This window comes from Narcine bancroftii, chromosome 13 (genome assembly GCF_036971445.1).
Source record: "Narcine bancroftii isolate sNarBan1 chromosome 13, sNarBan1.hap1, whole genome shotgun sequence".
In the NCBI taxonomy this organism is placed as follows: domain Eukaryota; kingdom Metazoa; phylum Chordata; class Chondrichthyes; order Torpediniformes; family Narcinidae; genus Narcine; species Narcine bancroftii.
Genome location: NC_091481.1, coordinates 84,324,411 through 84,341,213, shown reverse-complemented (window position 1 = coordinate 84,341,213; position 16,803 = coordinate 84,324,411). Strand labels below are relative to the sequence as shown.

Below are 16,803 nucleotides of genomic sequence, written 5' to 3'. Positions count from 1 at the left end.
GCAATTAGCTGGGCTGTGCTTGGCTGAAAATCACTTGGCATTTACTTTCATTAAAAACTCCAATGCTTCTGAATAAAACCCATACACGCATTAGGTCAGGCAGCCGCATGGCCTGCATCCAGCAATACCAAGTTTTGAGTCTGACGACTGTCCCAGTTTTCTGCTGAATCAATGAAAATTTTGTTAAGTTGTGCTATTCTGATATTTGGTGTGTTAAAAATTAATTGGAGGTCATTGTTATAGAATACTGGCACAGGTGTCAGCAAATCTATCTGTTCTGCACATAGTAGGCCAGGGTGACAACTGATAACTTAACCATTGAGAACATCACAAATCCAATCCTAACTTAATTCACTGCCCACAGATGCGTGCAATTTCCATTTTAAGCATTGAGGAGCTAGAGCCATGACTGATTGTTTACTTCTTGAGAACCAAGAAGGTAAAATAAAAAATTTAAAAAAAAAGAACCAAGAAGGTAGATAAATTGGAATCTTAATTGATGAATTGGAGTCTTTCCAGATCTAAATAGCTTTGTATTCCACCATGCAATGAACATACCTATCACGTTAATTGGAGAAGCTAATGCTAGCAGCTTGAAAGTGAACATTTAATTGAAATTAAATTTATCTTTACAATACTCAATGACGCGTAATCAGAAGGGAATATAATAACAAAAGAAATAGAAGCAGGAATGTGCCATACCGTCCTTCAAACCTGCTACACCGTTCAATAAAATCATGGCTGATCTTTACTGCAGTATCTATATTCTTTCATTTTCTTTAATGACCCAAAGTCTGCTGAGTTCAAGTTTATTTATCATCCGATTGTACCCATACAATCTGATGGAACAGCTTTCTCTGGTCCACAGTGCAGAACAATGAAAAACACACATACATAAGACACACAGACAAACAATGCTTTTATGCAGTACATTTGTATATGTATATATATATATATATATATATATAAAAATAAATATTTTTAATAAATGGTAGAGTTACGATGAATTGTTTTAACAGTCATTTAGCAATCTCACTGCCTGTGGTTTTGGCTCTGATATCCTTTTCCCGACAGGAGTAGCTGGAAGATGCTGCATGCAGAGTGGTAGGGGTCCTCCTTAGTTTTGCAATTCTCTCATTGACTGTCTTAAATATACTCAGTGACTTAATGCTCCATAGATGTCTTAGGGAGAGAAAACTAAAGATTCTTTACCCTCTTTATGAATAAATTTCTTCTCATCTCAGTTCTGCATGATTGATACTAAATTTTGACATTACAACTTATTTGATCTGGTTACCACAGCCAGGAAAAATATGATCCCTATGACTACCCTGTCGATCGGTATAAGAATTTTGTACATTTCCCTCTTTCAGGCTATTTTTGTTTATTATTTCCTCATTAAACAGCCCCACAGCTCTTAATCAATCCAGAGAACCATTGTTACCCTTCCTTAATTTGGAAAATTATAGTAGGTGTCTTAAGAAAGCAGCCACTATCCTCAAGGACCCCCAACACTCAGGCCAGGCCCTCCACGTTCTGCTACCATCAGGAAAAAGGTACAGGAGCCTAAAGATGAGCACTCAGCGGCACAAGGATGACTTCTTCCCCGCTGTCGTCAGATTCCTGAGTGATCCATGAACCACAGACACTGCCTGACTCTGACTTTTCATGCACTCTTTAGTTATTGTTGTAAGGTGGTTTATCTGAATGTTTGCTGTCACAAAACAACGAATTCCATGACATGTTCAAGACAATAAATTATATCGCCTTGAGGCTTCTCTACAACCTCCTCACAGCTCATATCGCCACTTGTTCACCAGCAAATTTACACTTGTTCCCCATAACCAATGTTTTGATATAGATTGGATGGATGGATTCCCCTTGTTCTCACCTACCAACCCACCAGCCTCCACATCCAACACATTATCTTCCGGAATTTCCGGCACTTACAACATGATCCCACTACCAATCGCATCTACCCCTCTCTGCCTTCTGTAGGGACTGCTCCCTCCATGACTCCCTCAGCACATATCCCTCCCCCACCAATCACCTCCCTGGTACCTTCCCCTGTCGCCGCAGGAGATGCCACACCTGTGTCCCCATCTCCTCCCTCACCACAGTCCAGGGCCCCAAACAGGCCTTTCAAGTGAAACAACACTACATGTGTATCCGCAGGATTGATTTACTGCATCTGGTGCCTCCTTTGTGGCCTTTTCTATATCGGACAGACTGGGCGCAGACAGAAAGATCACTTTGCTCAGCACCTTCACTCTGTCCTCACCAGTACAGACCTCCTAGTGGCCAACCATTTCAGTTCTATGTCACACTCCCATACTCAAATGTCTGTCATGGTCTCGTACTATCTCACCAAGACCACCCGTAAATTGGAGGAACAACACTTAATTTTGCATCTGGGGACTCTTCAGCCAGATGGCATTAACATTAACTTTTCCAGTTTCAGCTAACCTGCTCTCCTTTCCCCCTTCCTTCCTTTCCCCTGTCAGATCTCCACCCCCTTCCCTCACCCAGCCATCCCTCCTCCCCTTGCTTGATACCGTGCCCTTCCTCTCTCATCCACTTATTAGCTCCTGCCTTTGTGACTACTCCTCCCTTTCATTCAGAGGCCTGTGGTCATTTTTCCATACCTTGATGAAGGGCTCAAGCCAAAACCGTCGGTTATGTATTTTTATCCTTGTATATAAAGGACACTGTTTGACCTTCTGAGTTTCTCCAGAATTCCATTTACTTCAACCACAGTGACTTCAGCTTTTTGGTTTTAACTTTTGTCCAGATCTCATTTATATGCTTTGATATTATGCCTTCTCAGTTCTGAGGTTCCCTTCCACCCTACACACAGTATCTTTCAGCTGCTCCCATCGGGGAAGAGATCCAGGAGGATCAGAGCCAGCCCCACCAGGCTGAGGATCAACTTCTTTCCACGGGCAGTGAGAACGCTGAACGAACAAAGGAACTGCTCACACTGACCCTCTGAGGCTCTCATATTCACAAAACAATATTTATTTATTTGTATGGATGAAATGCTTGTCCTGCATATGTATTGATTTTCTGTATGTGTGTTATGTCTGGGTGTGTATCTGCATGTTTTTGCACAGAGAACCCCTGGAGAACGCTATTTTATTGGGCTGTATTTGTACAATCAGATGACAATAAACTTGACTTGACTTCTATAATGTAATTCTAAGGGCATGGTAGAAAATGCAGCTGTCTCACAGCTCCAGCAGACCAGGTCACTTCAAGAGCCGTATTTGTGAAGATTGTATATTCTCTCTGTGACTGTGGTTTTCTCCCCACTTAATCCAGTTTCCTCCTACCTCCCAAAGATGTGCAGGTTTTTTGGTTAATTGGCATTTGTAAATTGTCCCTAGTATTGATGGCTGGTGGGAATCAGATCTGGATAATAGACATGTTTAAATTTAAAGTTACATTTAGACATACAGCACAGTAACAGCCCACAAGCCCATACCACCCAATTGACCTGCAATCCCTGTACGTTTTTTTTTGAAGGGTGGTTGGAAATTGGAGGAAACCCACATAGATACAGGGAGAACATACCAACTCCTTACAGACAGCACTAGATTTGAACCCCGGTCACTGGGGCTGGAACAACGTTGCACTACCCACTACGCTAATCATATCGCCCTGAGAGAATTGGTTACAGAAAAGTGGGTGAATGACTAGGATTCTCCAAAAGCTAGCAAAGACTCAATGGACTTTCTTCTACATTATAAGGAAATGTAGACAATGCACTGCAATATCTTATTTCTATTCCCATAAACAATGAGCATGGAAAATAAGAGACAAATAAAATGAAGTAAAATTGAATGGATAAACATTTTTAAAAATAAAAAAGCCTTTTTAAGAGTATTTAAAACATCTCTAATGAATGTACTCTATAAATAAAGTATCTAATAAGAAGCTTAATAGCCTGAATACACCTGAGATTGTCTGTTCCTGGAAGCTAAGCAGGTTCAGGACTGGTCAGTACTTGGGGGGGGAGACCACTTAGGACCGCTGTAGGTTTCTGTGAAGGGGACTGGACAAAATGGAAGCTCTCTGTCTGCTTTACAGTAGACAAAAGTTAAAGAATTTCATGTATGTGACAATAACGTTACCTTTAATTCAAGTGTGGGGCAGATAATTGACAGGGGAACCAGTTTGTTTTAATGGCCAAGCTAAAGTTCAGTTCTTGAGCATAGGTATGCTTCACAAAAGTGATTGGATGTTTAATATAATATCTTGACAAATGAAATGCAATACTACAAGACCAAAAAAATTAGGGTGAACAATTACATTTTGAATATAAGGCAAAAGAAAAAGATCCAGGCACAATCATTCTTCAATATAATGACATTGTTGCCTTGCCCTTCACCCAGAAGCTAAATAAACAAATAATCATTTGGCTTATAAATGAATATCATAAGATAAAGAATCTTATATACTTCAGTCAAAAGCAATCAACCTTGAAATAACAAGGATGTAAATAGAGGAAGGTTCTTTCATGGACAAGGATTGTGTGGATGATCTGTGAAGGGATAGAAATATATTTCAGCCTCATTTGAACATGGATGATAAAACTGTTCACTGAAATTTTCCTTGGGCGTATTGCAGCCAATAGACAGGTCCTTACTTAGAGGAATTTTGATTTGCATGAGAATTTGCCGGTTCTAAATGAACAAAGAAAGGAAAGAATATTAGGGAAGGAAACACAGCAAACATGTAATAAATTGTTGTCCTTTTAACTCAAAACTTCAAGGTGACTCAGCAATCAAAATGAGTATGGATGGTGCGCAGCAAAAAAAACAACTCGCTGGATAAACTCACTGGGTCAGGCATGGCAAATGGAAGGTTGATGTTTCAGGTCAAGACCCAGAAAGTGCAGTCTTTGAAAAAAAGGTGAGCTAATATTGAGGAGAAATCTGAACAAAACTTGAAGCATTCACACAAAATATGATATTTGCAGATTTTTGCATCAATTAAAAAGATATGGATGTCATTGACAACACTCACAGATGCTGGAAATGCATTGAGCAGCACAGAAACAGACCCTTGAATCCGACCTATCCATGCCGAATATAATGCCTAGCTACACTTATTCTATTTGCCTGCATTAGATCTGCATCCCTCCTCTCTTGTCTGTGTACCTGTCTAAATGTCTTTTAAAGATTGCAATTATATCTGCCTCTATCACTTCGACCTAATCACTACCCTCTATATGAAGAATTTTCCCCTCTCACCTTAAACCAATACCCTCTAGCTTTAGACTCCTCCACTCTTGGAAAAAAAGATGCCTATCTACCTTAATATTGCCCCTCATAATTTTATAAATCTCAATAAGATCAGCTCTCAACTTCCCTAGTTCCATTATGAATAAAACCCAACCTAAACATCTTATATGTAACCACCCCATTCCCACCTCCCATTCAAGGAGACATCCTGGTAAACCTGGTAAATCTCTTCTGGAATTCATTGCCACAGAGGGCAGTAGAGGCAGGTTCATTAAATCTATTTAAGAGGGAATTAGATCTATTTCTTCAGTATAAGGGTATTAAAGGTTACGGAGAGAAGGCGGGGACGGGGTATTGAACTTTAAGATCAGCCATGATCTCGTTGAATGGCGGAGAAGGGTTGAATGACCTACTCCTGCTCCTATCTTCTATGTTTCTATGTATTATTGCTAATGCTACTGCACCCTTTCTTCAGTGTGGCAACCGTAACTATGTACAAGAGCAACTGTCCAATGCTAATCTGTATATGAGGCTAAAGTAACTGGTAAACACTTCAAGCAAGGTTTTTTAGACCTTCCAGCCTCCTTCTCAGAGCTACTAATGTGTCCCTTATAGATGCTTTAGTGCAGTGAGGTTGGGAGGCTGGGAGAGGGGTAAGGAGAGCAGTTTTGTTGATTAGCAGACTCCTGGTGCCTTGCATCCCAAACATGTCAGACAATACATGGGTGCTATTTTCTCGTGGACTTATTTTGCTGTATTATCTTTTCAGTCTTTATCCTATTGACTATGCTTTCTTAATTCTACTTGAAACAGATCAAAGGGAACATTGGAAGAAAAGGTAGAAGGTTTGGAAGTAAAAGCAACATTATCAATATTGGAAAGAGCAAAGATGATGGCATTCTGCAAATAAAATCAGAAACTAGTGAAAACAGCTCTTAAGATGAGGTACTGCTCCCTGCTTTGGTCCTTATGTTGAATTTCACTGGAACCAAGTAGGAGTTCAGAGAGGTAAGAATGGGAGTGGGTGTGAAGAATGGAAAAGACAAGATTCGTTAAACCTGGGACACTCTTACCACTTGAATGAAGATTTATGTAAAATGGACACCGAGCATGTGTTTGGTTCCAGTATATAAGGAAAGCACATTGTTGGCACCAAGTTCAAGAACAGCTGCTACCCCTCCACCATCAGACCCCTCATTTAAGGACCCTTACTTTTGCACTTTATTGATTTTTTTTATCTATTGCTCAGTTTGTTTAAATTTATATTTATACTGCCTCACCTGCAGTAAAAAGAATGTCAGGGTTGTATGGAATGACATGTATGTACTCGCAATGAATCTGAAGTGCAGAATGGTAAATTGGAAAAAGCACCCATGAATTAATGTTTCATCTGGAAGGGGCATTTATGTCTTTGGATGAGAGGAAGGGAGGAGGTAAAAGGGCAACTATCTCCAGTGTTGTGGGTCAAATGCTGATTGATAGGATTAATAATGGTCAGCATTAATGTAGTGGGCTGAATGGCCTCTTTCCATCCTGAATGACTTCTGCGTTGTATGGGATGATGTTTTAAAAAAGGGAACTCGGTATTCTTCAAGACAGAAGAGTTCTTCTAGACTGATGAACTAGGAGGAGTGGGCCAGCTGAACTAGGAGGAGTGGGCCAGCTGAACTAGGAGGAGTGGGCCAGCTGAACTAGGAGGAGTGGGCCAGCTGAACTAGGAGGAGTGGGCCAGCTGAACTAGGAGGAGTGGGCCAGCTGAACTAGGAGGAGTGGGCCAGCTGAACTAGGAGGAGTGGGCCAGCTGAACTAGGAGGAGTGGGCCAGTTGAACTAGGAGGAGTGGCCAGCTGAACTAGGAGGAGTGGGCCAGCTGAACTAGGAGGAGTGGGCCAGCTGAACTAGGAGGAGTGGGCCAGCTGAACTAGGAGGAGTGGGCCAGCTGAACTAGGAGGAGTGGGCCAGCTGAACTAGGAGGAGTGGGCCAGCTGAACTAGGAGGAGTGGGCCAGCTGAACTAGGAGGAGTGGGCCAGCTGAACTAGGAGGAGTGGGCCAGCTGAACTAGGAGGAGTGGGCCAGCTGAACTAGGAGGAGTGGGCCAGCTGAACTAGGAGGAGTGGGCCAGCTGAACTAGGAGGAGTGGGCCAGCTGAACTAGGAGGAGTGGGCCAGTTGAACTAGGAGGAGTGGCCAGCTGAACTAGGAGGAGTGGGCCAGCTGAACTAGGAGGAGTGGGCCAGCTGAACTAGGAGGAGTGGGCCAGCTGAACTAGGAGGAGTGGGCCAGCTGAACTAGGAGGAGTGGGCCAGCTGAACTAGGAGGAGTGGGCCAGCTGAACTAGGAGGAGTGGGCCAGCTGAACTAGGAGGAGTGGGCCAGCTGAACTAGGAGGAGTGGGCCAGCTGAACTAGGAGGAGTGGGCCAGCTGAACTAGGAGGAGTGGGCCAGCTGAACTAGGAGGAGTGGGCCAGCTGAACTAGGAGGAGTGGGCCAGCTGAACTAGGAGGAGTGGGCCAGCTGAACTAGGAGGAGTGGGCCAGCTGAACTAGGAGGAGTGAGGATGATGCATCTGGGGCAGAAATCAAACCATCATGGTTGACAGAGCCTGATCACTTTATGCACTCGGGCCCTCTCCTCTTATCGGGAACACAGTGGGCACCTTTCACAGCAGCAGCTTCCAGATTCAATTCATCATCCGCTGTAATTTTTGACATCTCTAATATAATGCAAAGCCTTCCTACATTGGGGCAGTGACTCATGTAAACAACTCACACTGCAGTTAAAGTGCACAGTCCTTCTCAGAATGCATGCTCTCCACTTTGAACATTTACCTTCATTTAATAATTCCTGCATTTGGCCTTTTATTCTTAAAGATGAGATTTTAAAGATCTCATGCAAAGAATCTAGAAAATGTTGTTAATGCTATTGTCAGGTTATTGCTCTTTAATGAATCAATAATGGATGCAAATTCATTTAGGCAGTGTTCTGCATGGAAGATTCAACATCTTTAACTTATTTATGTGCTAGATGCAAAATGTTGTTCAGATCCTATTCCAGGAGGAATAAAATAAAATCAGAGGGAGAAACACCTGCATTTTAAGCATTAAGGCCTAGAAATTGATGTGTGCTATTAAAAGCTTACTAAAGGATTATCACCGCCAGTGGGCTGATCTCGCCTCCAACCGTGCATCTTGGCGCCTCACAGTTCGGCGGGCAGCAACCTCCTTTGAAGAAGACCGCAGAGCCCACCTCACTGACAAAAGACAAAGGAGGAAAAACCCAACACCCAACCCCAACCCACCAATTTTCCCCTGCAACCGCTGCAACCGTGTCTGCCTGTCCCGCATCGGACTTGTCAGCCACCAACGAGCCTGCAGCTGACGTGGACTTTACCCCTCCATAAATCTTCATCCGCGAAGCCAAGCCAAAGAAAGAAAGGATTATACTATTTCAATTGTATTTGAGACATATAACCAACAGATTAAGTCCTGATCAGGTTAAAGGACTGGCGCCTGGAGACCCAGATGCAATAATTTTTTTCAATGTTTATTTTATATTTTGCACTTTGTCGTACTAGCCTCCATTCACTCTCTGTTCATGGCCTTGTAGCCCTTTTCTCTTCCTGCATTATACCCCTTCATAAAATGATTCTCCCACATGTCACCAATCTCCTTTCTGACCACAGGAGTCCCTCAGATCCTCCCATCTTTCCTTTACCCTTACTCCAATCATTTCACCCCATCAGCCTCAGGAAATCTTGTGCCATTTACCAGTTGCATGCAGTAGAAAATTATGGGCATCCGCACTCGCAGAAAGTTGAACAAGCCTTCCGTGGCCTGTGCTAAAGAAATTCTGGGCTCGTGTCCTCTTACTCTTGAAGTCTACAACTGTAAATCAAGCAAACGTAAATGTATGAAAACCTTACCTTGATAGTGTAACACTGAAGGTTAATGTCAGTACCCATAGCACTTAGCGCTGAGCATAAATGTTCCAACTATGAATAAAATGCAAAGACAGATTTGAGTTCATAAGGGGGAAGATCATTTGCAAGACAGAGCTAAATGGATTATGAAGCAAGAGAAGATATTGGAGCACATTATAAGAGTTGTAAGATTGAATTTACAAGCACAGATGGCAAATAATTATTTTCTTCAACTTCTGCTGTTTGAAATACCAACAACCTGTAATAGCAAGGGCACGTTGGGCCAAGAGCCTGTTTACATGTTGTAAAACTCTCTGAATCTCCATAACCTTTGGTTAATTCATGCCATTTCTTTTGCTTAAACCTTCTGTATAGAAAAACTGATTAGCTCCGTTATTTTTAAAAGCCTCATTTAATAAAACCCCTAATTATCCAGAATTCAAGCAACCGGCAAAAAAAAAAAGGGTAAATAAATAGGTAAAATATACACAAGTTTAAAATTGGCGCAACAGCCAACCAGAAAACACACTTACCCGGCATCTACCAATCTCCATAGGTTCCAGATACCAGGGGTTTTACTGTATTTGTTATATCGATTTTGTTAAATTGGTGCTTTAGTGAGAGAATGTTAATTGCACTTTTTCCAGTTAGCGGTTTTAATCAATAAGCACTTCTCAAGCTGCTGTAATAATTAGATAAAAGACAACCAACAGGGTCGATTTTTAACGTTGGTGGACTTGCTGAAACCTGGTAGCCTGGATAGTTAGATCTTACCTTGTAACTGCTATTACACGAAGGGGTGATACCAGCAGCAGCGAAGGCCCTGGAATGTAAAGAGAAAATCTCAATGAATCCAGGTTAGTTTAAAATGAAATCTACAGATGGAATTCCACTTGTTTTTAGAGTCCGTTTAGTGCTAATGTCAAACAGGGTCCCCTTCAAAAGATTATAACTTGGTCAGGGAGATATTTGACACGGAATGGAAGTGTTTCACAGCCAGACAAAGTGGGACACGTGGAGTGCCCATCAGACCATCCTCAACAAAGCTGCAGACGCGTCAGTGAGCAAGTGTCAAAAAGTGTCCGAGAAGGACAGCAAGCCTCGAAGACACAATTCGCATGCACTCAGACACCTGCAGCCTGCACCATGTCCAGGCCGCAGGAGCAAAGGGAGAGATGACCACAATGTTCAGAAAGGGACATCTTCATATTAATGAGTGAGATAAATGTCAGAAGGGAGGTACTGGGTGCAGTGATAGAGTTCTACCACCAGGAGGAGCTGGAGATGGAATGTGTAGCATCTGGGGAATGCTGTTGCATCTTGGGTAGATTCAAGATGGATGCCTCCACATAGGGTCTGTAGGTGGGTGCTCTGTTTCTCAGTGCTGTTTGCTTAGTTAATAAATCTAGTTGTTTTAAAATAAACCCAAGTTTCTTTATTGTAATAAAGCACTGGGTGCTGCAGAGCCAGAGGACAGGCCAGGTCCAACACAAGAGGAGCCTGGGGCTGAAAGTGCCCTGCATGGTCCATTACAGGAGTGAGACTCCCCACACAATGAAGTGGCGCCACAATAAAAGGCGTCCAAGCCACTTCTGAAGCCTCCAGGTCAGATCTCCTGATATCAATGATGTCTCTTTTTAATCAGTGAGAAAGGCAGCAAACCAGCATCAAGCAGTCCTGATTGATTGAGACTTTCTGAAGGTCACGGTTCGGAACCTGTTGATTATTTGGAAATGGGCATTTGGAACGTCTGACATTGGTACACGATCAGATGTAAATTGTGATGTGTTCCAGTTTTGGAATTGGACTAATTTCACCAGTCATTGATCTATTCCAAATAAAATCAAAATAGATTTTGTGGTGCTGGGTTTTTTTTTCAAAAAAGCAGCCGTTTCCTACATTTGTATATTAAATCATTTCATTGTGCATGACAAATGGGGATTCTCAGAATAGTGATTTGTCTATGTTGATATTTCATCTGATTCATAGTCTACTCAAAGTATTATATATCAGTAAAGTGATATGTAGCTTGCATAATGCTGATGCCCATCAGTCACAGATGAACTAGGGCAGCCATTGTCACAGATTAAAATCATAAAATATTTTTTAAATTTTTGTTGGTGGGAGAGAAGTATAGAAAAAAAACAACTAATCGGCACTGCTCCATAGGAAAGGGGTCCTATAAACTTTGAGCACAGTCCTAAAGTTGTGGGGGGGTCATAGCCCAAAAAAAGGGGTTGAGAATGACTGAACTAGGGTACCAGACATTACACTGCCTAGTTGTAGTGTATAGCTTGAATTAAGTCAAGTTTATTGCCATCTGATTGTACAAGTACAATTGGATGAAACAGCGTTCTCTGATCCTCGGTGCAAAAACATAACCAGACAAAACACACATATAGAAAAACAATGCATATGTAGGACAAGTATTTCATCCATACAAAGAAATATTGTTTTGTACATATGAGAGTCTTGGATGGATAGTGTATGTAGTTCCTTTGGTCGTTCAGCATTCTCACTGTCCGTAGGAAGAAGCTGTTCCTCAGTCTGGTGGTGCTGGCTCTTCCCCGACAGGAGCAGCTGAAAGATGCCAGGTGGTTAAAATCACCAAAGCCTGAAGAGGGCGCACAAAATCAGTGAACCGGTGCGGACTCGAAAGGCCAACATGGCCTGTTTCCGCTCCGTAAATGGTTATATGGTTATGTGGAAGGGGTTCTCAATGATTTTGTGGATCCTCTTCAGATAACGATTTGGTAGATCACGTCCTATGCCATAGGTGCTCTATGGTTAATAAGGGATTACTTAAGGGGGCATGTGAGTAGGGGAAAAAAAGGTTGAGAATCACTGCTCTGAACCTTTCCTAACCCAAATTTTAAATTGTGTAATTGTAACTGCATCTACCACTTCCTGGCAACTCATTCCACCTACATAACATCTACTGTGTGGAAAAAGTTGCCCCTTAGATTGCTTTTTTTAAAATATGGAACGCTTCACAGATTTGCCTATCATCTTTGCGCAGGAGCCATACTAATCGCGGTATCATTCCAATTTTAGTATATGTGGTGCTAAAGCGAGCACGATTGGCTTTAAATATTTACCTGGTCATCTTAAATTTATATCTGCTGGTTTTACACTTCCCTACCCTGATCAGTTCGCCTCATGACCTGATATACCTCAGTGAGGTCAACTCTTAGCCTCTTACTCTCATGTTACTCTGCTATCATCAATACCCATACATTAAATACTGCAGAGGTATGGTTACCATGTAGTGTATTTTCTGTCATGCACAAAATGGACATCTGTGAAAATAGTATCCGTTTGCGATGCGAGGGCACCCTGTACTGTATACTTCCTCTCGATGATTTGAGAGAAGAACTCACTCATTAATAGTGAACTTTGACCGGAGCTGGAGTACAAGGCTGAAGTACTTGTGTGGGCAGGACATGCTGTTGGCACAGGCTGCACAAGTACCATGTCTGTACCATTCCTTCTCCCTGCAAAATATGAAGAATATCGGTACACCATCATAAGAACCTGCAGCAAAGTTTCAGCGGGTTTCAATATTGAGAAAATAAACCTTTAAACCTTTACAATTTCAGTGATGAAGTGAACTGCTTGGTGTCTTATCAAACTGGGTTGAGGATTTAATTTTGCAGTTAACCTTGGGTTGATATATACAAGTAATTTTAGCAGAGAGCAAAAATATTGTGCCATTATGAAGGAGAAAATGCATTCAGCCAATATCAGATATCCAACTAACATCAGGTGGATGACACTAAATATTGATCTGCGATACTGTTGAAGGCATAGAAATGCATCAACTTTGCAACATAGAAACAAGCCATTCAGCCCTAATCAGGCAACTCATCTCTATTGGCACCTCCTCCCAGTCTTCCTGGTCAAACTTCAGAGCCAAACCTATTTCCTTTAGCCATTTACTCATGAGATACACTATTCACTTTGGCTACACCCCATGGGAACAAGTTCTCGCTCCCCGCTTAAAAAAAGGTTCCTTTCGAAACAAAAAACCAGCCATTACAGTTAGCATAGCAGCAGTCAGCGCAACAGAATTACAGCAACCCAGGTTCAAATCCCGCACTGGGCTATAAGGAGTTTGTACGTTCTTGGGTCTTTGTAGGTTTCCTCCGGGTGCTCTGGTTCCCTCCCACCCTTCAAAATGTACAGGAGTTGTAGGTTACTTTGGGCAGTGTGGGGTTGTGGGCAGGAAAGGCCCTTTAACCATGGTGTATATGTAAATACTAGAGCGCATCGGATGTCCCCCAAAGTTCCTCAACATGATTATCCAACTGCACGAAAACCAACAAGGTCGGGTCAGATACAGCAATGAGCTCTCTGAACCCTTTTCCATTAACAATGGCGTGAAACAAGGCTGTGTTCTCGCACCAACCCTCTTTTCAATCTTCTTCAGCATGATGCTGAACCAAGCCATGAAAGACCCCAACAATGAAGACGCTGTTTACATCCGGTACCGCACGGATGGCAGTCTCTTCAATCTGAGGCGCCTGCAAGCTCACACCAAGACACAAGAGAAACTTGTCCGTGAACTACTCTTTGCAGACGATGCCGCTTTAGTTGCCCATTCAGAGCCAGCTCTTCAGCGCTTGACGTCCTGCTTTGCGGAAACTGCCAAAATGTTTGGCCTGGAAGTCAGCCTGAAGAAAACTGAGGTCCTCCATCAGCCAGCTCCCCACCATGACTACCAGCCCCCCCACATCTCCATCGGGCACACAAAACTCAAAACGGTCAACCAGTTTACCTATCTCGGCTGCACCATTTCATCAGATGCAAGGATCGACAATGAGATAGACAACAGACTCGCCAAGGCAAATAGCGCCTTTGGAAGACTACACAAAAGAGTCTGGAAAAACAACCAACTGAAAAACCTCACAAAGATAAGCGTATACAGAGCCGTTGTCATACCCACACTTCTGTTCGGCTCCGAATCATGGGTCCTCTACCGGCACCACCTACGGCTCCTAGAACGCTTCCACCAGCGTTGTCTCCGCTCCATCCTCAACATCCATTGGAGCGCTTACATCCCTAACGTCGAAGTACTTGAGATGGCAGAGGTCGACAGCATCGAGTCCATGCTGCTGAAGATCCAGCTGCGCTGGATGGGTCACGTCTCCAGAATGGAGGACCATCGCCTTCCCAAGATCGTGTTATATGGCGAGCTCTCCACTGGCCACCGTGACAGAGGTGCACCAAAGAAAAGGTACAAGGACTGCCTAAAGAAATCTCTTGGTGCCTGCCACATTGACCACCGCCAGTGGGCTGATAACGCCTCAAACCGTGCATCTTGGCGCTTCACAGTTTGGCGGGCAGCAACCTCCTTTGAAGAAGACCGCAGAGCCCACCTCACTGACAAAAGGCAAAGGAGGAAAAACCCAACACCCAACCCCAACCCACCAATTTTCCCCTGCAACCGCTGCAATCGTGTCTGCCTGTCCCGCATCGGACTTGTCAGCCACAAACGAGCCTGCAGCTGACGTGGACTTTTTACCCCCTCCATAAATCTTCGTCCGCTAAGCCAAGCCAAAGATATGTAAATTTAATAAAAATACTGAAAACACTTAGCATCTGCGATAAACAATGCTGTTAATGTTTCAGATCGAAGATTTTTTATCATCATACTTCCTGAAATGTTAAATCTGGTGCTGCTTAGCCTGCCCGAGTGCTTCCAGTGTTTCCTATTTCTAGCATCAACGGAAGAAGTTTACCAAGACATTGCCTAGTTTGGAAGGCGCGAGTTATGGGGAGAGGTCGGACAAATCTATGTTGTTTTCTCTGGCATGTAGGAGGCTGAGGGCAGACCTGATGAAAGTTTATATAGTCACGAGAGGCACTAATAGGTGAACACTGAGAATCTTTTACCTGGGGTTAAAAGTGTAATACATCAGAGCGTAAGCATTTAAGGTAAAGGGAGTGGGTGGGGGGGAGGTTTCAGGGAGATGTTGAGGGAAATTCTTTTACAGAGTGGTGGGTCCCTGGTGTAGTGGTGAAAGCAGATAGTAAGTGGCATTTAAGAAGCTTCTAGATATACATATGAAGGTATATCTATCAAGAGCAAGCAGCAGATTTTTAGTTTGATTTGGACATCATGTTTGGCACAGACACGTGGACCTAAGAGACTGATCCTGTGCTGCATTGTTCTGGGTTCCATCTGCAGTTTTTTTTAAACTATTTAGGGGCTTCCTGAATTTCCCTTTTTTGATTCTTCTTTTTTCCAAAAAGAATACAATCCAGAAATCACTGCCTCAGTGTCAGATTGTCTAAGTAAGGTATTTTCTACTTACCAAAATGTGAATGCAGGAGTTTCAGTTAGACTTGGCCAGTAGTGCCGTAAATTTTCAGAAAGGTCCTGTTGCAGAGGGACAAAAGAAGTGTAAAGTAGCAAATAGTTTTTATCCAACATTTTCATAACACATTCGTAACTGTGACACTCAATTGTCAATATAAAATATTCCTCAAAAAGTTATCGAAAACATTCAATTCTTTGCCCAAAGATACAGAATAGGGGTGAATTAAATAAAACAAGACTGCGTAAGGTGTCATTTTACTTTTGCCACTTTAGCTTTTGTGATAGAACCTTGTGTTACGTTTTTGCCCTACAATTAAACCGGTCCAAAATGATGAGCAACAACGTGTTACAGACGAACACTGCTATCAGAGTAAAACATTCTCAAGACTCCCAGAATCACTCCTTAAAAAATAAAGCTTTGTCGGGATCTGCGTTCTGCAAAGATGTTCCTTGTAGGAGTGATTAAAATGAAGATCAGCTTAATGGTTCCTCTAAAGGTTTACATCAAACTCTGTCTCTGCCATCAAGGCTTTTGTCGAGAGTCATTGTTGACTTGGCAATAACTATCTCAGAGCATTTTACCAAGATTTTAGCCAAATAACATTCCACATGGCCATGCAGTCATTTTTCTATCTTTTGGACAAGGCTTTTAATACTTCTTCACTTCTGCAATTTACTTTTGTTGCATCTATGGATCGAACAGCTATATCCCTTAGAGTAAGTCAAAGCATATTTAGATGATAGATCTAGGTGTAGATTTATCCAAAATGAGTGAAGGGAAAAGCACCCACTCAATCTTGAGTGCATAACCCAGATGCTTTCCTGAGGTGCACCTCATTAAAATACATGGACAAACTCCTAGGCTGGAAGTTCTTTGTATATAAGAGTTCTTCAGGGCAGTGCCCTGGCTAAATCATCTCCAGCTGCTTCATTCATCACATTCCCTCCATGGCAGGGTCCGAAATAAAGATGGTTTACCATCCGTTTGGACACCCAATGCTTCACTACCTAACGCAGGTAGACCTGCCCATTCAATGGCAGGAAACATTTGCCTCACTATGCAAGGACCTAGTCTCACAAAGGGATGTCCGAATGGCTGTGAGTGACTGATTGAGTAACAGGAATACTTCCTCTCTGTAAAACCATAGAATATCACAGCACAGAAACAGGCCATTTGGCCCTTCTAATCTGTGCCAAACTATTATCCTGTCTAGTCCCACTGACTTGCACCCAGTCCATATTCCTTCATACCCCTCCCATCCACGTACCTGTCCAAATTCTTCTTAAATGTTAAAATGAAGAGATTCTGAAACTTCAG

The 16,803-nt window shown here is 42.6% G+C and overlaps 1 protein-coding gene and 1 non-coding gene across 4 annotated transcripts in view; both read right to left on the bottom strand.

The window, feature by feature from the left end:
* Positions 1-589: 589 nt before the first annotated feature.
* The window catches only part of rnaset2l (ribonuclease T2, like), a 36,515-nt gene continuing 20,301 nt past the window's right edge, over positions 590-16,803 (bottom strand). For 2 of the 3 annotated variants that reach the window (XM_069909673.1, XM_069909672.1), the window contains 5 exons: positions 15,481-15,545; positions 12,544-12,657; positions 9,938-9,986; positions 9,167-9,235; positions 590-4,685 (listed from right to left, as the gene is read on the bottom strand). In XM_069909673.1, the coding sequence (XP_069765774.1) occupies positions 4,518-4,685; positions 9,167-9,235; positions 9,938-9,986; positions 12,544-12,657; positions 15,481-15,545 (465 nt within the window). In that variant the 3' untranslated portion in view covers positions 590-4,517. The remainder of the gene's footprint in view (positions 4,686-9,166; positions 9,236-9,937; positions 9,987-12,543; positions 12,658-15,480; positions 15,546-16,803) is intronic. The other variant, XM_069909674.1, reaches the window with a different exon arrangement.
* On the bottom strand, positions 12,138-12,241 carry LOC138749122 (U6 spliceosomal RNA). The gene has a single exon (XR_011348432.1). It is a non-coding gene; the product is annotated as a U6 spliceosomal RNA (small nuclear RNA).